Raw genomic sequence first — 22,767 nt, 5'->3', positions numbered from 1 at the left:
GTTACTTGCTCTGTGTCAGGGGTCCCCAAACCCAGTCCTGTGTTTAGAGATTGAACAATCCAAAACAAAATCAGCAAAGGGAAAAGGGATATGGGCAAAAGCTTCCAGGACACATAGGACATGCATAATTCCTTCAGCCTCAATTTGTTGTTTTGTCTGCCTGGGAAGCTTATTAACAACTCTGCTCAGGATTTTTAGTGGTGGCTGATCATGTAACCTCTGCTTAATGCATGCAAAAGTTCTAGACTCCTAGAAAGAAAGCAGTAGGTGTGAAGCATACTGTTTGCACAAATAAGTTAGACACAGTAGATCACTCATTAGCAAATGATGTGAAACCTTTGGAAATCCAGGTTCCCAGAGACCTACCAAGAGCTTAGCTTTTAAGCAGGCTTTTCTTTTTTTTAAGCAGGCTTTTCTTAGCAAAGCAGTTAGAAGCCTGCTATGGTAATCTTTTCTGTACATGTCCACTTTTCCATTATACATTTTTGGTTGGAGACAGGATAACCAAAATAAATGCTTCCATTCAGAAAGAGGAAGAGTAAGAGATACATTAAACACTGGGGGTCTTCCTCCTCTGGAGAAGGGAACGTTTCTTGATTAGTCACTAGCTGTTTTCCTTGGGGGTAGTTGCCCAGTTCATTGTTCTTTGTGGTCCTTGGCTTTATCCTCTGAAGGTCCTTCCTTTTCCATTATCCTCCTGAACCATATCTGAAAGTGGCTCTGGAGAATATGCCATCCTTAGGAGCTGAACAGCTTTTACCAATAGATTCTTCCCAAAGGGAGTTCAAAGCCAATTTATATAAATTTGTTCAAATAAGATAAACATTTTGGGAGATGGAAAATAATAATATATCATATGTGTGATAAATCATTTTATAAAACTGTTTCTTGTGAATAGTTACAATTCTAGTACTAACTTTTGTTTTTATTACTTTAGATAACAAGATCACAAAAGAGATTATTACTAGAGTACCTTGATTATGAACTGCTTTGATTGCAGGAAAGAGATCCATTAGAACAGAACTGGCCCATTTGCCAACAGACATGTACAGGAAAATAAGAGTCCAAAATTTCTGAGACTTGTAGTGTTGAAGTTAGTATTGTTTGTCTTTTCAAGTAGTAAATCATAAAATTGAGAAATACTTTAAGTAACAAAGACTGATAAAGATGAATCCTTAGGGCAATGACCAAATCAACGGCATGATTGGTCACTTAGTCTGTTAAAATGTATGAGGTTTAAAGTAGTTCCTAGTAACTCCTTTCAGTTGAATAAAGCACTCGGGAAAAGAACAAAAGGTGTGGCTTTTGTGACAAATAAGCAAAGCTTGATTAGTTCAAAATACATGTAGTTAAACCTCTAAGAGAGGCATATCTAAAAGAAAAATTTGGGGTAGTTATTGGAGAACAGAGCTGACTGGAATCAAGTAGGTAAAAAACCAATAAAATTGTTTTTTTCTTTGCAAAAATGAATGATTTAATTTTGTAAAATTAAGGTACAACTTAACAATAAAATGCACAGAATCATAGGTATTAAGTCAGTTTTGGTACTTGAATACAATTAAGATATATAACATTTCCCTTATCCCAGAAAGTTCTTTTGTATCCCTTTCCAGTAGAGTTCTCCTGTGCCCCCTAAAACAACCACTCTTCTGATATTTTTCAATATTGATTAACTTTGCATGTTGTAGAATTTCATGTAAATAGAATCACACAACATATATGCCTTTGTGTGTGGATTCTTTCACTTAGTTCAATATGTTATCCTTAAAATGTAATCATTTTGAGATTCGTTCATCTTGCTGTAAGAGTTTATTCCTGCTTTTCTAGTTGGATATTTGAGTAATTTCCAAGATTTAGCTATTATGAATAAGGCTGCTATGAAAACTTGTACCAGTCTTTTTGTGGACATCTGTTTTTATTTCTCTTGGAGAAAGAAATGTCAAGCTACTCCAGTATTGTCTGGGAAATCCCATGGACAGAGTAGCCTGGTGGGTTACAGACCATGAGGTCACAAAGATTCAGACATGACGTAGCGACTAAACAACAGCAACAATTTTTATTTCTCTTAGGTAAATACCTAGGCAAATTGACGGCTAAGCTTAGAGAGATACATACTGTCAACAGAGCTGCCAGCCTAGGTTAAGAAGAACCCAGCTATTCATGTCTTGAAATGATGTTTGAATTCCTAACTTTCTACATTCAGGAAGCAGGCCGAATAGGCTGCTCTGCTCTTAGGGTATCTTTCCTGAGGAGTAAGTGATTTTTGCCTTTGAAGGGAAGTACATATTTGTGATGAACGGGGCAAACCCTGATGGATTCTTCAGTTATTCACAAATATTTTCTCCCTTCCCTGAAAATGTGTTGTATGTTCTTTCCCATTATTGTGTTGATTTGGAGTGCCTCTCTGAAACAGCGTGTACTTCCCTACCCCATTGTCAGGTTTATATATGTGAGTTGCTGAGCCAATGGACTGTGAGTTAAAGTAGCAGTGTACTTGTTCTAATCAGAAATTGGAAGAGGCATTATATGTTTTTGCCTGTTCTGATCTTTTCCTCTGTAATGAGAACAGCATGTCCCAAATAGGGACTGATTCCATTCTGGAACTCTGAAGATACAAGAGGAGCCACAGCTAATCTAAAATCTGGAATTGAGTGGGGAGTGACTGCTGATCCAAAATCCATAGTAACATGAGTGAGAAACAAATACTTGTTTTCTAAGCCATTGGAAGTATGGGGGTCACTTCTTCACTACAGCAAAGCCAACTAATACAGTGATCATTTAATATGTTTTGGAAAATGCAGTATAAGCAATTGTTCTATTAAGCAATTTAGAGATAGCTACTATAGAACAGTATTTTCCCCCAACTACAAAAATGTGTTTTTAGGATCAAAAATGTGAAAATGGAGAAAAGTATAATAAAAATAAAATATATGTGTAATTCTACTGCTGCTAAGTCGCTTCAGTCCGTGTCCGACTCTTGCTCGACCCCATAGACGGCAGCCCATCAAGCTCCGCCGTCCCAGGGATTCTCCAGGCAAGAACTACTAGATAATAGCTATTGTACTGCTTATATTTTTTCAGTGTATTTGTACTTTTTTCTTTTGTTTATTTTACTTTTTGTGAAATTGAATACTATGTTTCTTTTTTTTTTGGCTATGTGGCTTATGGGATCTCAGTTCCGTATAAGGGAGTTAACTTGGGTTGAAACATACAGAAGTTTTTTGATTAGGCCTGTTTGTGACTAATGTAACTTAACTGGAAATCAGTCCTTTACTTTCCAGTTTTCCAATTTTAAATGGTAATTTTTTCTTTTTTTTTGGCCATGCTACACAGCTTGCTGGATCTCAGTTCCCTAACCAGGTATTGAACCGTGGTTGGGCCATGGCAGTGAAGGCCCAGAATTCTAACCACTAGACCACCAGGGAACTCCCATGATAATTTTTAAGTAAATAATTTCCAGGACCCAGAGCTCTTTATTTTTCCTAAAACGTATATACTTATACACTGAACACTGATAGCTTGATTCCAGCTTTGACTCTACAGAATCTTCACAAACAAAATAGTACTAAGGTAAGGCATTTATATGTAGGATTTGCTTGAATGTATTTTTTGTAATAGCCCTTGATTATCAGGATTAATTTTCATTGTCTAGGAATTAATTTAAAAGATAGAGGGAAAAAAAAAAAGATACAGGAAAAGATACGTTTAGTACTTTTACCAAATTACCATGTTAGGTAAGTTTTCTTGTGGTCTTTTTATAGGTTACGTTGTGTCAACACTGCTTTAATTAACTATCTTATATATTTTTGCAACTATGCTTTTATAGCCCAGTAATAATAACTATTATTTACTTATCTCTTGCTTTGTGCCAGGGCAAATGCTTTCCATTTGTTACTGGAAACAGTAATTGTAAAATAATTGTGTCATGCTGATTCTTTCTAAAAAACATTTATTTACATATTTATTTTCATCTTTGGCCAAGTCAAATGACTTGTGGGATCTTGGTTCCCTGACCAGGTATTGAATCCTCGCCCTTAGCAGTGAAAACAAAGTCCTAACCACTGAATCGCTAGGAAATTCTCTGATTCTAATATTTGATTTATTGGGTAGTATCTTTCAAGCATTTTTAATATAATTCTCACTAGTTTACTGATATCTAGCTAGTATTTAATGTCTCTAATGTGCTGTGCATACCAGTATTTATTAAATAATTTATTAAGCTGCAGTTTTAGTTTAGCTAAATTAGTAAGTCAGCAGGTTTGTTTTTACAAACCTGTCAGTCATTCAGTAACATAACACTGGGCATTGGACCTTGAGGCCTGGGCTTAATTTACTGAATCTTTTTTTTCCCCCTATAGTTTTATTGAGATATAATTGACATACAGCACTGTATAGGCATAATGATTTAACTTGCATACATCATGGAATAATTATCACAAAAGTTCATTAGAAACAATTAAATAGAAATTACAGAATTAAAGAAATATAACATTTTTTTCCTTGAGAACTCTTAAGCGTTACTTTCTTAACAGCTTTCATGTATAACATAGCAGTATTAATTATATATACCATATAGTACATTGTATCCCTAGTACTTATTTATCTTACAGCTGGAAGTTTGTACATTTTGACTACTTTCATTCAGTTCCCTCTTCCCCACCTCTCACCTCTGGTAACCACAAGTCTGATCTTTTTCTCTCTGAATTTGTTTTTGAAGTATAATTGACCTACAACAATATGTTAGTTCCTGTTATACAACATAGTGAATCAGTAGTTCTGTAGATTTCAAAATGATGACCACCGTAAGTCACCTTGCCATCTGGTACCATACAAAGATGTATTCTGTCTACCAGGGGGACAGTGGCCGGGAGGAATTGTTATCGAGTTTGAGATTGATATGGACACACTGCTGTGTTTAAAATGGATAACCAACAAAGGCCTACTGTGTATCCCTGGGAACCCTGCTCAGTGTTATGTGGCAGCCTGAATGGGAGCGGGGTTTGGGGGAGAGCAGATACATGTATATGTACAGCTTAGTTGCTTTGCTGTGTACCTGAAACCATCAAAGCATTGTTAATTGCCTATACTCCAAAGTAAAATTAAAAGTTTTTTTAAAAAAGATATATAATTATTGACTATAGTCCCCACACTGTACATTTCATATCTGTGCTTCATTTATTTTGCAGCTAGAAGTTTGTATGTCATAATCCCCTTCACCTATTTCTTCATCCCCCCCACTTCTCTGCTGTTTGGCAACCACCTGTTCTCTGTACCTGACTTTCTTTCTGCTTTGTTATGTTCTTTTCATTTTTTTCAGATAACACATATAGGTGAAGTCATATGGTATTTATTATTATACTGAATCTAAATAGCTGTAGAAGGGCTAAATCATCCTGTGTGTAGAAAATTCAAATGTGTTCTATGCTTTTGACAAGAAGTATTTACATACATATATATATGTAACAGTTATGTATGATGTTTTAAATATGTAATCATCAACAGTCATTACCTTGTATAATTCAAAGAGCTATAATTTGTAGTGTGTAAAGTATTCCTCAATAAAAAATTACTTGATAAGGAAAAAAAAAAGGGATAGTAATTCTAAATGAACCTGTATTTTTTTCCCCCAGATATTTGGTAGTACATTCCGTTTACTCCTTTTTTTGAATTGATAAGACTTTTATGTATTTATTTTTTTAAAACTTTTTCTTTTGTATTGGAGTATAGCCAGTTAACAAACAATATTGTGATACTTTCAGGTGAATACTGAAGAAATTCAGCCATAATATACATGAATCCATTGTATATTATGTATATCTATAATATGTATAATATACATGTATCCATTCTACCGTGCTGCTGCTGCTGCTAAGTTGCATCAGTTGTGTCCAACTCTGTGCGGCCCCGTAGATGGCAGCCCACCAGGCTCTGCTGTCCCTGATAGGCTTGAATTTTAAAAACTATTTTTAATTTATAGAAGAATTGAGTAGATAGTATAGTACAGAGTTCCTATCTTGCACACCCCGGTAAGAATTTATTATTAGTATGGTTCATTTGGTACAAATAATGAACCATTTTATTGATATATTATTTTTGTTTTAGCATCAATAATATATATTATTAATTTTATTAGAGTATAGTTGCTTTCAGTCACTTTAGATACATTTTTTTTTTTGAAGTGGTTGATGGAATACTCTTGTTTGCTCAGTTGCTCAGTCGTGTCTGACTCTCTGCAACTGTATGGACTGTAACCCACCAGGCTCTTCTGACCATGAGATTTCCCAGGCAAGAATACTGGAGTGGGTTGCCATTTCCTCTTCTAGGAGATATTCCCAGCCAAGGGATCGAACTCGCCTCTCTTGCGTTGGCAGGCGGATTCTTTACCACTGCGCCACCTGGGAAGCCCTCAATATGTTAACTAAAGTCCATACTTTCTTTAGTGTTCATCTAATGTCCTTTTCTGTTAAAAAATAAGGGATCACATTCAGGATACCACATTACATGTAGTTATAATGTCTCCGTAAACTTTTCTTGGCTGTGACAATTTCTCAGACTTCCCTTATTTTTGATGACCTTGACAGTTTGGCAGAGTACTGACCAGGTTTATTGTGGGATACCCCTCTGTTGGAATTTGACTGCTGTTTTTCTAGTGATTAGACAGGGATTATGTGTGTTGGGTAGGAAGACCACAGAGTTAGAATGCCACTTTTGTCAAACCACATCAAGGATGCATACTACTTTTGATTACTTTTTCTTTTTAATAGAATTGCATACATATTAATGTCATCCATCACTGATTACTTTTAATATGCCTTTTCAGATATATTATTTCAGCGCTTTGCAAAGATATTCATTGGCTGTCTTGCAGCAGTTACTAGTGGTATGATATATGCGCTCTATTTATCAGCATATCATGAACGGAAATTCTGGTTTTCCAACAGGCAGGTAAGAAGAAAGAATGTTGAGCATATGAACATTTGCTTCAATATTTAATATTAATTTTAAAGATGCATTTCCCAGGGGGTTTTATTACCATAAAAATGCATGGTAATATGATAAGTGTTTTCTTATGTTGTGGCTGTAAGCCATTAGGAACAAAATGGTATAGAAGCTATTTTGAGTCATGGTATCAGCCTGAAAGGTATAATAGATTGTATTTCAAGGTCACAGAATAGAAACAATGAGGGTGCTTTTCTTCATGCAATTGACTTATCAGGGACTTAAAAAAATTTTTTTTAGTGGAAGGATAATTGCTTTACAGAATTTTGTTGTTTTCTGTCAGACATCAATGTGAATCAGCCATAGGTACACCCATGTCCCCTCCCTCCTGAACCTCCCTCCCATCTCCCTCTCCATCCCACCCTTCAACCTGTCACAGAGCCCCTGTTCCCTGAGTCACACACACAGCAAATTTATCAGGAACTTTTTTGATGACAGTGAAATGTTATAAAGTCTAGTCAGCTTTTTAGTAGTTTTGGTAGTTGACATTTATGAAACAGTCTGTGGACATTTCAGCATCAAAATATTTTAATTTTTGGATTCTATGATTAGAATGTCTGGAGGTGCTGAAAATGATTAGCAGACATAATGGTATTTATTAAAATGTTGCCTCATATTAGTATGTTTCATGTTTGGTTTTAAATCCTGTGTAACCCACAGACGTTTGCTATGGTTATATTCATAATTCATTTGGCCTTTGAATAAGTTTGTTTTCAACTTATCTTTGTAGTCACATATATCTGTAATATGCATTGGCAAAGTTCACAGGGTTACTACTTGACTTCAAAGATTTTTTGTTTTTGTTTTAGGGGAAACTCTTTTGTTGGTGTTCTTATTTTTGAGCGAGTAGTCAAGCTGACTATATGTTTTTCAGACATTGATTTATCTAACAACACCTAAACATTTAACTGAATAATTACTCATCTGTATTGATTTGACCAAGACTATTGCATAGCCTATTTCCTTGAAAATAGTAGTTTTCAACACTGAATGTGCAGTAGAGTCATCTGGGATGATTTAAAAACTAACACAGATTCTTAGATGAAGCAGAGAGAGTATCTGGGGTCAGTATTGCACAGAGTCTTCCTACATGATTCTGTTACGTAGGCAGAATTGAGAACAGCAAAGGTTTGGTAATCTAGAAGACATACATGAAGAACTTTGTTTTCCAGAGCATTGTGATGAGTCAGGGGTATTGGCATCATTTGGGAGCTTTTTCAGAGTTGCAGGTTCTCAGGCCATACTTTAGAATCAGAATCTGTGTTTGAATAAGATCTTTAGGAATTTATATGCACATTTAATTTGAGAAGCACTGATTAAGAGTTTACATCTTTGAAATTGTAGAAAGAAAATCCTGTATCCATTCATAAAAAATGATTTTCAGGAAATTTATTTAAACTAGTAAACTCTAAATGAGAAAAAAAGAGCTTGAAAAAAGGGCTCTAGATCTGGTAAATTCATTTAACTTTCTTTAATCTAGCCTTTATACAACTTACTTAACCACAGAATTCTTTTGAGGTAATACCCCTTAATCTTAAGAAGTTCTATTGATCAAACTTTGGGGAAACTGCTCTGATAGCATTTGTATAATGATATGATACAATTTTATCAAATTATGATAAAATTACTTGTGAAAATAACTTTTGTTTAAAAGATTATTGATTTGTGAAAGTTTGATTCATCATGAAAAGCACAGATTTCAGTGTTTTTGACTACCTATATTCTTGGTTTGTTATAGCCCAGTTTAGGAATTCTAAAATTTATTTACTTTTCTGGAAGTTCATTTGAAAATCACGGATTAGTTATCTGCTGCTCTTCTAAACCCTAATTATGGGCTTGCTTTTCTGGATACATAGGGAAATGGAATAGTAATAGAAAAATAATACTTTCTTCTTAAACTTATATTTTTATTATGGACTTGTGATACTTCAGCTGTCATTTTTTATTACCTGCCATACTATTCTTGTGCTCCTATGATAATACTTTGGGTTTTCCTTCTAGATTTTTCTTATATATAATAGGCAGATAACTTATGAGTTATAATCCAGTTTAAACCTTAGGTGTTTCATTAAAGTGATTGCCAGATTATGGAAAAGTTTAACCTTATTAATATGGCCACTAGTGATTAAAGGAAAATTCAAATATGTCTTTGGATAAAAGGATAAATAAATAACATTAATTTGAAATATGAGGAGAGAAAAAGATCACAGTTGAAATTTAAGTCACTGAGTATTTAAATAATCATTTAATTTTCTTTTAGGAGCTTGAACGGGAAATCACATTTCAGGGTGATAGTGCCATTTATTACTCTTATTATAAAGATATGTTAAAGGCACCTTCATTTGAAAGAGGTATGATAACTACATCTGTGTATTTAATAACAGTATTTTCCTAAAATAAAGCATTTTTCTTCTATGTGGGAGCTCTTGAATGTGGAGGTTTGTCTCAGAATATAGATATTGTGCTTTTTATGTAGGTAATTTAAAAATGGGAAAAAGAAGGCACAGAGTATTGTATTTTGATATCCTTCTTGATAATAAAGTATTTAATGACTTCTGAATAACATGTTCAGTTTTCATAAAAGCAGAATAAATAACCTGGAGAAAAATGTTTCTGACTTTAGGTGTGTATGAACTGACGCACAATAACAAAACTGTATCTCTGAAGACTATAAATGCAGTTCAGCAAATGTCTCTGTATCCAGAACTTATGGCCAGCGTTTTATATCAGGCAACTGGTAGCAGTGTATGTGTCTCTTTTGACTTTAATATTCATTTTCTCACGTATTTATGAATATTCAAAATTATATACTGTCATCCTATTGTCTCCTCCTCTTTTTTCCCCCAATTAGGAGATTATTGAGCCAGTATATTTCTATATTGGAATTGTTTTTGGATTGCAAGGAATATATGTTACTGCTTTATTTGTTACAAGTTGGCTTATGAGTGGAACTTGGCTAGCAGGAATGCTAACAGTTGCATGGTTCATTATTAACAGGTAAGAAAGGTGTTTTTAGTGAAACTTTACAATTTTTTGTGACTGCAGTAGTCAGAGTTCTAAAAATGGCTCCCTCCCTCCAAACTTTGCATGCCCCTAATTCCTACCCGTGAATGTGAGATATCATTCCTGTGGTTGTGTTATGTTATATGGCAGAGTTGACGTTAAGGTGGCATGATTACCTGGTGGGCCTGTTCTAATCGTGTGAGCCCTTAAAAGTGAGCAGCTTTTTGTAGCTGGTACAGAAGGGAAGTCAGAGATACTTGAAACATGAGAAGAATTTGATGCCTTGTTGCTGGATTGAAGTGAGGAGGAAATGAATTCTGCCAACAAACACTGAGCTTGTAGAAGGAATACCAGGCCTAGATGAGAACTGCAGCCCCAGTTGCTGCTTTGATTTTAGCCTTAGAAGACGGTAGCCTTAGCCTTAGTCTTAGCCTTAGCCTTAGGAGAACAGAGAATCCAGCCATACTGTGCTGGGTTTGTGAGCTAATAAATTTGTGTTCTTTCAAACCACTACATTTCTGGTCATTTGTCATGCAACAACTGAAAAATAAAACACTCACCTCTACCTCTCTTTTTTTTCCAAACAGCAACATTAGCGTACATGGATACACCTCCTCTTTCTTTGTTTATTTAAAATTGATGACATGGCTTTATGAAAAGAAGGAAGAGACATCAGCTATATCAGTTTTAAGCCAACCACTTTATTAATTTATGAATTAATAAATCCATTAATTTGGATTAGTGTGTACTTTAGATTAATAAATCTGTTCCTTTTGGTGATCAGAGGAGTACCACTTCTTTAATAGTGAGGTACAAAGAGAAGGGGGATGGGGCTTCTTTGAATTAGAGGGCTGAAGTTTTCTTGGCATTGGTCAGTGTCAAAAACTTGTTTTTTCAGTGATCCTTGTTTAGGTTTTGAAACATACTTTCTCTACACAGCACTTTCTCCCCATAACACTTAATGTGATTAAATTTTAGAATATGAGACATTTCTTTTGTTATACATTTTCCTTTGGCAACTGCCAAATGAAAAATATGATACTTCCATGTTCTTGAGATTCAGATATAGGGCTATATTTCTAACTGGGCTTTGTTTAGGGTCATATGCTGGCAACAATTGATGTAAGGGATTTGAAAAATCTTCCTTAGGGCCTTCCCTGGTGGCTCAGTGGTCAAGAATTTGCCTACACAGATTCTACAGGAGACATGGGTTTGGTCCCTGATCTGGGAAGATCCCACATGCTGCTGAGCAACTAAGCCCTTGCACTGTAGCTACCGAGTTTGTGCTCAGGGCCAGGAGCTGAACTACTGAGCCCATGTGTCCTGGAGCCCATGCTCCACAACAAGGAAGCTACCGCAGTGGAAAGCCCGTGCACCACAACTAGAGCGCGGCCCCTGCTCACCACAGCTAGAGAAAGCCCGCGCAGCAGTGAAAACCCAGCATAGCCAAAAACAAAACAACCTTCCTTAGCAGTTTTCAAGTATAGCTTGCCAGCTTTTATGAGTCAGGTATGTTTCTTAAAAGTACAGGGATGGGAGGCTTTCCTGGTGGCCCAGTGGTAAGAACCCACCTACTAATGCCAGAGTCCGGGGTTTGATCTTTGGGTCAGGAAGATCCTTTGGAGAAGGAAATGGTAACCCATTACAGTATCCTTGCCTGGGAAATCCCATGGACAGAGGAGCCTGGTGGGCCATATAGTCCATGGCATTGCAAAATAATTGGATAGTTGGACACAACTTAGCAACAAAACAACAATTATTTAAAATAGAGACCTTCTAAAAGGATTGCTTTCTAGCCTATCTGATGTATAATAGATCAGCCCAAGACTTAAGAACAAACAACATTCTCTCTTACCATTTCTGAGGGTCAGGAATCCAGAGCAGCTTATCTGGGTTGTTCTGGCTCAGGGTTCCATGTGAGATTGAGTCAGTAATTGGTTGGGGCTGTAGTCATCTGAAGGTTTGACCGGCCTGGACCATTTTTACTTTTCACTCGTGTGGCTTTTTCAGGAAGCCTCAGTTCCTCACTGGGTGTTGACTTGGAAGGCCTTAGTTTCTCATCTCGTGGACCTCTGCAGAGGGCTGCTCACAACTTGGTTTAAGGTGAATGATGCAAGAGAGAGTGGGGTGAATGTGTCATAGTGGAAGCCAGGTTCTTTTATAACCTGACCTCAGAAATGATAGAACATCATTCTGCCATATTCTGTTGGTCATATAGATTAACCATGGCACAATGTGGGAAGTGGCTAATGGGTTGTTAATACTGGTTTGCTGTTCAGTCACTAAGTTGTGTCTATTTGTGACACCATGGACTGTAGCCTGCCAGGCTCCTCTGTCCATGGGATTTCTCAGGTAAGAATAGTGAAGGAGGTTGCCATTTCCTTCCTCAGGGGATCTTCCTGACCTAGGAGTCAGGGGCTATTGTGAACCATGTTGGAGGCTGGCTTTAATACTCATTTCATTTAATCCCTAGATCTTTCTTCATCAGAATTTCAAAGAGAAGAAGACCAGGCAACTTTTCCATGTAAAAATAACAGCAATTAAAAGATAAATAAGATTCCCTGTCAAATAAAATATTTTAAAGATCTTAGAATTATAACAAAATTGCCTTATTATAATTTGTTTGCCTTATTTAATGACACAATATATCCTGGGTAGCTAGAACAGGAGTTAGGTAGAAAAACTAATCTGAAATATCTCTGTTAAAATATATCTTTTAGCAATTTAGAAATTCTTAGCAAGTAGTTTTTCTTTATATGTTTGTTTTGCATTGTTTATTTTTTGGTATATATTTTTCTTTTGTTTTTTTTGGCCACATGTTGCGTGGCTTTGGGATCTTAGTTCCCTGACCAGAGATTGAACCCACCTCCCCTGCAGTGGAAGCAGTCTTAACCTCTGGACCACCAGGGAAGTCCCACGTTGGTATATATTTTATATGGCAAAATATATGTTAATGCCAAGAAAGAATATGCTATCTTTTTTATTCATCAGCTTTGGTTTAAATATGATTGCCTGGAAAAGTATAAAAAGACATGAGTTATTCCATTGTATTTTGAGTATTTGTTGTATTCTTAATGGCATTTTGTGTTCCTTAATATTAGAATTAGGATAGTAAAATAGCTCCTGTTTGTTCAAATTGAAGGATGTAGGCATACTAGAAAATTCAAGAAAATTTCGGGAAGTAGCACTGTGTATACAGTAGTGGGGAGAAGTAAGATGATTCCCTCTGAATAGTCTTATCACCAAAATGGGGTAATCTGAGCCCAGTCTTCATGTATAAAGAATACAGAAATTGCTCTAGGTCCTCAGTGATCTTCTCATCTCAAATACCAGAAAACCACTTTCAGTGGATCCAACTTTGTATTTGAAGAGCAAAAAAATTATATCTGATTAAAAGTCTATACTAAGTTTAATCTTTGGCCAAAAAAAGATTACTAAACCCATTGGTGATTAATAAAAGGTAAAATACAAGGAATGCACATGTTGCAGAGTTAACAGAAAACAGTGGTAACACGTAGTGCTGGATCTATAATAATCTTATTGGTATACTCCAGATACTTGTAGAATTATTAGGTTTCTCAATTTTAGATTCCAGTTTTTCCCAGGAATTTCATTTTATCCAAAAAATTAATTTTAAAAATAAGGGAAGATTTCACTGCCTCAGTAGTAGTATTTGTAATAAAATGAAAGATTAGAAAACAACCTAAATATAAGGGAACTAATAGGTAAACTATGTCGATGCAAGAGAACATATAGCTATTTGAAATGATACTAATATTGCATAGGTATTTTTCAGCTTTCACACATGATACATAGACATGCCAAACTGTTTATCATATCTAATCTAAATCAGTGATTGTGAGCTTCCCTGTTGGCTCCGTGGTAAAGAATCCACCTGCCAGTGTAGGAGACATGGGTTCCATCCCTGATCCAGGAAGATCCCACTTGCTGTGGAACAGCAAAGCCGGTGGGCCACAGCTGTTGAGCCTGTGCTCCAGAGCCTGGAGCCACAGCTGGTGAGCCCACCTGCTGCAACTGCCAAAGCCTGTTCATCCTAGAGTCTTTGCTTTCTAACAAGAAGCCCCTGCAGTAAAAAGTCTACAAACCACAACTGGACAGTGGCCCCCATGACTAGAGAAAAGCCCATTCAAACAAAGACCCAGCACAGCCAAAAGCAAATAAAAAGTCAGTGTTTCTCAAGCTTCACATATGTGTATTTAAAACTTTATAACCATGGGTTTCGTCTGCTGACTTAAATAATCTGAAGGATGCGTGCATGTGTGCTGTCGCGTCAGTCGTGTACGACTCTGTGACCCCACAGGCTGCAGCCCGCCAGGCTGCTCTGTCTGTAGCATTCTCCAGGCAAGAATACTGGAGTGGGTCGCCATGCCCTTCTCTAGCGGATCTTCTCAACCCAGGGATCGAACCCGCGTCTCCTGCATTGGCAGCTGGGTTCTTTACCACTAGCACCACCGGGAAGCCCAATTTGAATGATGATGTTACTTAAATATAAAACATAAAACTATGTTTCAAACTCCTTGTGCTGAAAACATTTATGATAGTATTGAAACCAATTTACTAATGAAGTAACAAACTAGTAAAATATTAACTAGAAACATTAATGTGAAAAATGATATTTTGCTAAAGCCAAATTTCTGCTCAGCATGTATATAGTACTGGAGCTTCCCTGGTGGCTCAATGGTGAAGAATCCGCCTGCTAATGTAGGAGACACGGGTTCAGTCTGCGAGGCAGGAAGATCATCTGGAGACAGAAATGACAGTTCACGCCAGTGTTCTTGCCTGGGAAATCCCATGGACAGAGTAGCCTAGCAGTCTGCGGTCCATGGGGTTACAAAGAATCAGACACTACTGAATAACATATACCAGTTCACTAGGTTCTTTTGAGTTTGGCAGACCTACACGACTGGGTACTGTGAGATGACTCAGATCTCATGTTGATGTTATCCATTATGAAATTTTTTTTTTTACCATAGTTATCTGTACATTTTGTTTTTACTTGGCAGTACATCACTTAGTATTAAGAAAACCATCTCATGTTTTTTTTCTGATTAACCCAAGGCAGTTGAAGTAGTACTGTGTAACCAACTGGATTATTAACACAGACCTGAAAGTGAGTCCTGAAATCTTTTGGCAATAATGAGTTACAAAGTGGTCATCCAGTTGATTCCCATTATGTTTATACTATGATGTATTTGAAATGAAAACACAAAAACTCCGAGTTGGCTGTCTCTGGGAATATATCCATAGGCCCAGTTGATGAAAGTAGTTATTATTTGAACTGCTGGTTTGTGCTGCTCTCTGCTCGACTCTGCCACTGGGGAGAAAAAGTAAGTCTCACTGGATTTTGTCACATCCCATTGTTATCCTTCTGGGGCTTACACCCACCAGGGATGGTGGTGTGGGGAAGAACGTTGAGTAGCGCGGGCATTCAGGACGGGCTGTGAGGAGGCTTGTTCATGTAGAGAACTGGCAGAGTTACTCCGTTTTTGCTGCAATGACTAAGAAGTTTCCCTCATCTCTTCCCAGACAGTGTTTCTGGTGCACAGTTTTGTGGGTTTCACTGTGCTGATCTGTGCATTGGGTAGGGGTAGTGAGTGAGTCTTTGGAGTGAGGATTACAGTTCCAGCTTCCCAGTTCTGGGCTGGTGGAGTGGTGGCAAAGTCCTGACTTGAGAATAGACATCCTCTTCTTCCTGTTTGCTGACTAATGACATGTGAATATCTTGTTTTGTGTTTTAGAAAGCTAACTTTCACAACAGATTTTCAGAAGTAATATCATATTGAAAATAAGTGGTCTTTAGAATACATGATATTCACAAAATGGTATTGCAGCAATCACATCTGGAGAAGAAATACTTATTCCATACATAATAAAATAAATTCCAATTGGGTTAAAGAATTAAAAGTAAACAGTGAGACCAATGATCACTATACAAAAACATTGGTTCCTGTTTTTAAAAACTGTAGTAGGTAAAGTCAAAAACAAGGTAATATATAACAATAGGAAGGAACTGGTTAGATTATGATAAACATGTATAGTTATGTACCATGACCATTCAATGTTCTTGAAGTTTATGGGCATATATATTATAGAAGGATGCTCATAATATATTGTTAAGTAAAAATAGATCATACAGAGTTATAAAAGAGGAAAGATCTAATACTGTTTACTAGGTTCTAGAAACTGTATTAAGTGTTTTTCACCTTGTATTTCATTTGATCTTCCATGGTTTTAATATATGTGTGTATATATTTTCAATTACATATACATTCGTAGAACACAGCTTATTTTCTAATACTTTTTAGCAGTTTTGAGGTATAATTGACATAGAATGAGCTGTATATATTTAAAATGTACCAGTTAATAATTTTAGATGTTTAGACACACTTGTGAAACCATCAACAAAATCAGTATAGTGTTATCACTACCCAGAGTTTAGTTGTGCTGTCTGGTAATTTCTCCCTTGTTCCTCTTCTCATCCCACCTCTACCGCTGTTCCACTGTCTTCAGGAAACTGATGATTTGCTTTCTGTCACTGTAAATTGGTTTGCAGTTTCTAGAATTTTATGTAAATGGAGTCATGGCGGCATATAATTTTGTTTTTTTCTTCCACTCAGCAGAGTCATTTTGAGATTCACGTATGTTGAGTGTATCAATAGTTCATCCCTTTTTATTGCTAAGCAGTGAAGGCAATGGCGCCCCACTCCAGTACTCTTGCCTGGAAAATCCCATGGATGGAGGAGCCAGGAAGCCTGCAGTCCATGGGGTTGCGAAGAGTTGGACACGACTGAGCGACTTCCCTTTCACTTTTCACTTTCATGCATTGGAGAAGGAAATGGCAACCCACTCCAGTGTTCTTGCCTGGAGAATCCCAGGGACAGGGGAGCCTGGTGGGCTGCTGTCTCTGGGGTCGCACAGAGTCAGACACGACTGAAGCGACTTAGCAGCAGCAGCAGTAGCCTATTGTAATGCTGTGCCACATGAAAAAAAATGTTCCCCAGCAAGGGACTGAACCTGCGTACTTGGCAGTGAAACAGCAGAGTCCCACCCACTGGACTGCCAGGGAATTCCCTGTACCACAATTTAAAAAATAATAATTTTACTTATTTGTGGCTGTGCTGGGTCTTCATTGCTTTGTGTGGCTTTTCTCTAGTTTCGTGGAGATGGGGCTCCTCTTTGTTGTGGTGCTCAGGCTTCTCGTTGTGGTGGCTTCTCTAGTTGCGGAGCACAGGCTCTAGGTGCTTGGGTTTCAATCCTTGCAGCCCACAGGCTCAGTAGTTGCTCAGGGCCCCAAGAACACTTGGGCTCGGTAGTTGAGGCTCACAGGCTCAGTAGTTGAGGTGCACAGGTTTAGTTGCTCTGCAGCATATGGGATCTTCCCAGACCAGGGATTGAACTCTGTCCCCTCCATTGGCAGGTGGATTCTTAACCTCTGTGCCACCAGGGAAGTCCCTGTACCACAATTTGATTGAACCAAAATAAATGCAAGCATGTTTGTCTCCATTAGGAGAATTATGCAGCAATTCTCATGAAGTATTTTAAAGCAATAGCACCATTGTGTTTGTGTGTGTGGCGGGGGAGAAATAGCCATTGAATTTATGGAGATCCAAATTTAATTGTTGGGAAGGGAGTCTGCTATGGTAGAGGATATGCATAGGAGACAACGCTCAATGAAGATTGATACAGGAGAAACTTAGGAGGCACCTCCAAAAACATTTTGTGTTTGTGATTCTGGAAATTTTCAAAGCTCTCTAGTATCTGTCATATACAGGGCTACTGTAATGTTAATTTTGGATAACCTGCTGATTGAAAGGAGTGTTAAGTAGATATTAGAAGATAACGCATTGTAATCCTAATTGTGTCATCTTCTAGCTAATGACTTGATTAAATCACCACTTCCTTGAGCTTCTTATTCGTTTTACATAAGAGTTAGTATAAGAACTGCTAATTTCACAGGAGATAGCCCTCTAGAGAGGGATAACCATGTCTTTTCTAAGGGAAGGGAAGATGGGGGTTGAACTCCAGTGTGCTTGGACCAGTTGTGTTTTGTAGCATGAGGCTGTATTTGCCCAGAGCAGAGATTGCTTTTTTAAATTCTCACAAAGGCCCATCTATTCATTAAGCAGACTCAGCAGCACTGAGTCTTCCTGGATGGGAGGTCAGGTAGTAGTGAAACAAGGGATTTGTTGTAAGATGCTGTATAGGTAATGGTGGCTTTGACCATGCCTACCTCACAGGATCTGGAGAACAATGAGATATGTGTGAAAGTGCCTTGAAAAGTGTAGTGTTACACAAATATAATGTCTTGCTCTTTTGCTGTTCATCTGTGGTTTATTTTAGGGTAGATACAACAAGAATTGAACACTCCATTCCTTTAAGAGAAAACTGGGCACTGCCATATTTTGCATGCCAAGTTGCTGCACTTACAGGCTATTTAAAAAGCAACTTAAATTCTTATGGAGAGGTAAGATGCAAATTTATTTGTCACAATTCTGATGTATTGCAAATGTGGTATATAATTTTAAAGCTATTCATATGAAAAGTTATATTCAGTGAAATCTAGTTACTACATGATATATAATCTTGTTGTAACTTTTTCTGTAGTCTGGTTGACAGTAAATTATATTTAGGAGAAGGGAGATGTTAACTTGTTTTAGTGCAGTTACTTGACAAATATGAAGAATATTTTCTTAAGAAAATGAATGTTTCATTGTTTTGCTGTTTCTCTCACTTTGGGGACATTCATGGCCTTTAATCATCATGAGTTGAAGAATGTTAATGAAGTTAGAAAGTTACCGCAAGTGACAGCAGTGGTAGCAGTGCACATTTTGTTTACATTTACATTTTACATTTTGTTTGCCTGATGTTTTCTGTGATTGAGGTATAGGTAAGCTTCAGGAGAATGTCCTGGGTAGTTTAGATTCTTAACTTTCGTTGTTGTTACTGCCATAAACCCTTTCAGGAATCAGGTGAAGCTTAGAGACTCCATCTCAGAGTAATGATTTTAAATGCATAAAATAAATATGATTATAAAAGGCAACCAGTTATATTGAACTTGACTTCAATGTAGTAATCTTTTGACAGTGTGTCTGCCTGTCTTGGGTTAAGAATTCTCAGCCTGAAAAAGGGACTGACTACAGGGACCTGGTTGGCTAGGAAATAGGATTCGCTTATGTTTCCTTTGTGAAATCTCTGAAATATACTCTTTCAAGGATGTCAGATGTCCTGAGCATAGCAAACTTTATTTCATTTCCTATAGTACTAGAATTTCCTTTTTTATCTAAAATAACACATTTTAGATTTGTAATTTTTCTTTTGCTGGGCTTGTGTGAAGACCTTTCTGAGGAGGAATATTTTCTATAATAGGAAGTCTTTAATTGAATGTTTTCCTGTTAGATTGTGCAGCCTTCTAGGGAAGAATAGTTCTTCAGTTTTTGTATAAAAGTGTAACTTAGCAAAATGAACTGCTGAAGCTTCTTTATATTTACCATTATTTTGAATTAAAGTGAAAATTTTGTTGCCACAAAAAAAGATGTCTTTGGTTTTTTTGGCCATGCTTCGAGGCATCTTAGGTTCCCTAGCGGTGATGAAACCCGTGCCTTCTGTGGTAGTAGTGAAGTCCTAACCACTAGACTTCCAGGGAATTCCCTACCAAAGATAACATGATTTTTAGTAAAATCATTCTTCTGGAACTTCCCTGGTGGTACAGTGGTTTAGACTTAATTTTCCAAGGCAGGGTGCATGGTTTCGATCCCTGGTCTGGGAGCTAAGATCCCATGTACTTTGCTGCCAAAAAAACAAAAATATAAAACACAAGCAATATTGTAACAAATTCAATAAAAGACTTTAAAAATAGTCCACATCAGGGTTTACCTGGTGGTCTAGTTGTTAAGAATCTGCCTGCCAAGCAAGGGACATGGGTTTGATCTTTGGTCTAGAAAGATCCCACATGCCTTGGAACAACCAGGCCTGTGCAACTGAGAGACTGAATGCTACAACAAGAGAAACCACTATGATGAGACGCCCAGACTCCGCAAGGAAGAGCAGCCCCCATTCTCTGAAACCAGAGAAAGCCCACACAGCCACAAAGACCCAGCGCAGCCAAAAGTAAATAAAAATGAAAAAAAAAATCATCAGGAAGTGTATTACTAATCATGAAAATTTTAAGAAATAGCCCATGTCAAAAAAGTTTCTTTAAAAAAAATAAAATTATTATTTATTTTAGAAGGTGTTTCAGAAGAGGTAGAATGAAGTGTAAACTTATTTTTCCCTTCTATACCATATTCTATATTTTTCTGAATATCATTGTTTATTGCCATGTTATGTATTCTTTCTAGTACTTTTAAAAATTGTTTTAATTAAAAAAGGACTTCCCTGGTGGTCCAGTGGTTAAGAGTCCACCTGCCAAGGCAGAGGATACAGGTTCAATCCCTGGTCCAGGAAGATTCCACACAGTGTGGGGCAACTAAGCCTGTGAGCCACAGCTACTGAGCCTGTGCTGTAGAGCCCGCATGCTGCGAGAAGGGAGATCACCACAAAGAGACGCCTGCGCACCGCAGCCCGAGAGCAGCCCTGGCTTGCTGCAAACAGAGGAGGCCTGCGCAAAGGCCGTGGGGCCCCTGTGCAGCCGAAATGCACTCATATATATAATAATAATAAAGTACATACATTTAAAAAGTAATAAATACATCTACATTATACAGATGGTAAAAAAAGTGTAAATGGATAGATACACAGTGAAAAGTATATTTCCCTTCAGTTCACTATTGTTTACCAAAGACATGGTGCTTTTTGAAGGGATCCAAGGATAGCCTTTTGAGAAATCTGTATGTAGGTCAGGAAGTAACAGTTACAATTGGACATGGAACAACAGACTGGTTTCAAATAGGAAAAGGAGTACGTCAAGGCTGTATATTGTCATCCTGCTTATTTAACTTGTATGCAGAGTACATCATGGGAAATGCTGGACTGGAAGAAACACAAGCTGGAATCAAGACTGCTGGGAGAAATCTCAATAACCTCATATATGCAGATGACACCACCCTTATGGCAGAAAGTGAAGAGGAACTAAAAAGCCTCTTGATGAAAGTGAAAATGGAGAGTGAAAAAGTTGGCTTAAAGCTCAACATTCAGAAAACAAAGATCATGGCATCCAGTCCCATCACTTCATGGGAAATAGATGGGGAAACAGTGGAAACAGTGTCAGACTTTATTTTTGGGGGCTCCAGAATCACTGCAGATGGTAATTGCAGCCATGAAATTAAAAGATGCTTACTCCTTGGAAGAAAAGTTATGACCAACCTAGATAGCATATTCAAAAGCAGAGCATTACTTTGCCAACTAAGGTCTGTCTAGTCAAGGCTATGGTTTTTCCTGTGGTCATGTATGGATGTGAGAGTTGAACTGTGAAGAAAGCTGAATGCCAAATAATTGATGCTTTTGAACTGTGGTGTTGGAGAAGACTCTTGAGAGTCCCTTGGACTGCAAGGAGATCCAACCAGTCCATTCTGAAGGAGATGAGCCCTGGGATTTCTTTGGAAGGAATGATGCTAAAGCTGAAACTCCAGTACTTTGGCCACCTCATGTGAAGAGTTGACTCATTGGAAAAGACTGATGCTGGGAGGGATTGGGGGCAGGAGGAGAAGGGGACGACAGAGGATGAGATGGCTGGATGGCATCACTGATTCGATGGACGTGAGTGAGTGAACTCTGGGAGATGGTGATGGACAGGGAGGCCTGGCGTGCTGCTATTCATGGGGTCACAAAGAGTCAGACATGACTGAGCGACTGAACTGAACTGAAGAATAGCTTATACTCCTATTTTTGTTTACATGTTTTTCTCCTTTTTTATTTAAACATAATTATTTTTCTGTATTGTGAAAGTATTCCATGAGTTTCTCCCTCCTCTCCCATCCTCTTTCATTTTTTCCCTCTCAATATTAAGGTAAAGGAAGTAAATTATGTTTAGCAGTTATTTGATTATTTGTAACCACTCATCTGGTACCGGGCTTCCCTGGTGGCTCAGATGATAGACAGTCCACCCTGCGGTGCAGGAGACCCGAGTTTGATCTCTGGGTCGGGAAGATCAGCTGGAGAAGGGAATGGCAAACTACTCCAGTATTCTTGCCTGGGAAATTCCATAGACAGAGGAACCTGGTGGGCTACAGTCCATAAAGTCACAAAGAGTCAGACACAGCTAAGCAACTGACACACACATCTGGTACTCAAGAGTACGCAACAAGAGCAAAATATCTTCAAATATTAAAGCAGTAGCAATATTAAGGATTGTATAAAAACATGGTGGTTAAAAAAGAGCAAGTTATTACTGTGGTGTATTCTTAACCCTTCAGCTTAAAACTCAATTTTTTAAGAAAACAAAACTGGACTTTCTGCCATCATGATGCCTGTGAAAAACCTTATGGCATGGGGGAGCAAAGAAAGAAGCAGGTCCTAAAGTTTACTCGCCTTCCCTCATAGTTCAGTTGGTAAAGAAGCTGCCTGCAATGCAGGAGACCGGGGTTCAATCCCTGGGTTGGTTGGGAAGATCCCCTGGAGAAGGGAACGGCTACCCACTCCAGTATTCTGGCCTGGAGAATTCCGTGGACTGTATAGTCCATGGGGTTGCAAAGAGTCAGACACGACTGGGCGACTTTCACGTCACTATACCCACCCTGCAGAAGATGGAATCTTGGGTGCTGCTAATTTTGAGCAGTTTCTTCAGGAGAGAATTAAAGTGAATAGAAA

The 22,767-nt window shown here is 37.7% G+C and overlaps 1 protein-coding gene across 1 annotated transcript in view; it reads left to right on the top strand.

Annotated features, from left to right (window-relative positions):
• Positions 1-22,767, top strand: part of DPY19L4 (dpy-19 like 4) — a 55,377-nt gene that overhangs the window by 6,286 nt on the left and 26,324 nt on the right. Inside the window, exons 3-7 of the mRNA XM_052651839.1 lie at positions 6,821-6,945; positions 9,260-9,350; positions 9,623-9,744; positions 9,851-9,996; positions 18,364-18,487. Of these exons, the coding sequence (XP_052507799.1) occupies positions 6,821-6,945; positions 9,260-9,350; positions 9,623-9,744; positions 9,851-9,996; positions 18,364-18,487 (608 nt within the window). The remainder of the gene's footprint in view (positions 1-6,820; positions 6,946-9,259; positions 9,351-9,622; positions 9,745-9,850; positions 9,997-18,363; positions 18,488-22,767) is intronic.

The sequence above is a fragment of the Budorcas taxicolor genome, chromosome 14 (assembly GCF_023091745.1).
Source record: "Budorcas taxicolor isolate Tak-1 chromosome 14, Takin1.1, whole genome shotgun sequence".
In the NCBI taxonomy this organism is placed as follows: Eukaryota; Metazoa; Chordata; class Mammalia; order Artiodactyla; family Bovidae; genus Budorcas; species Budorcas taxicolor.
The sequence above is the reverse complement of the archived record's forward strand: the minus strand, read 5'-3'. Positions and strand labels throughout refer to the sequence as shown.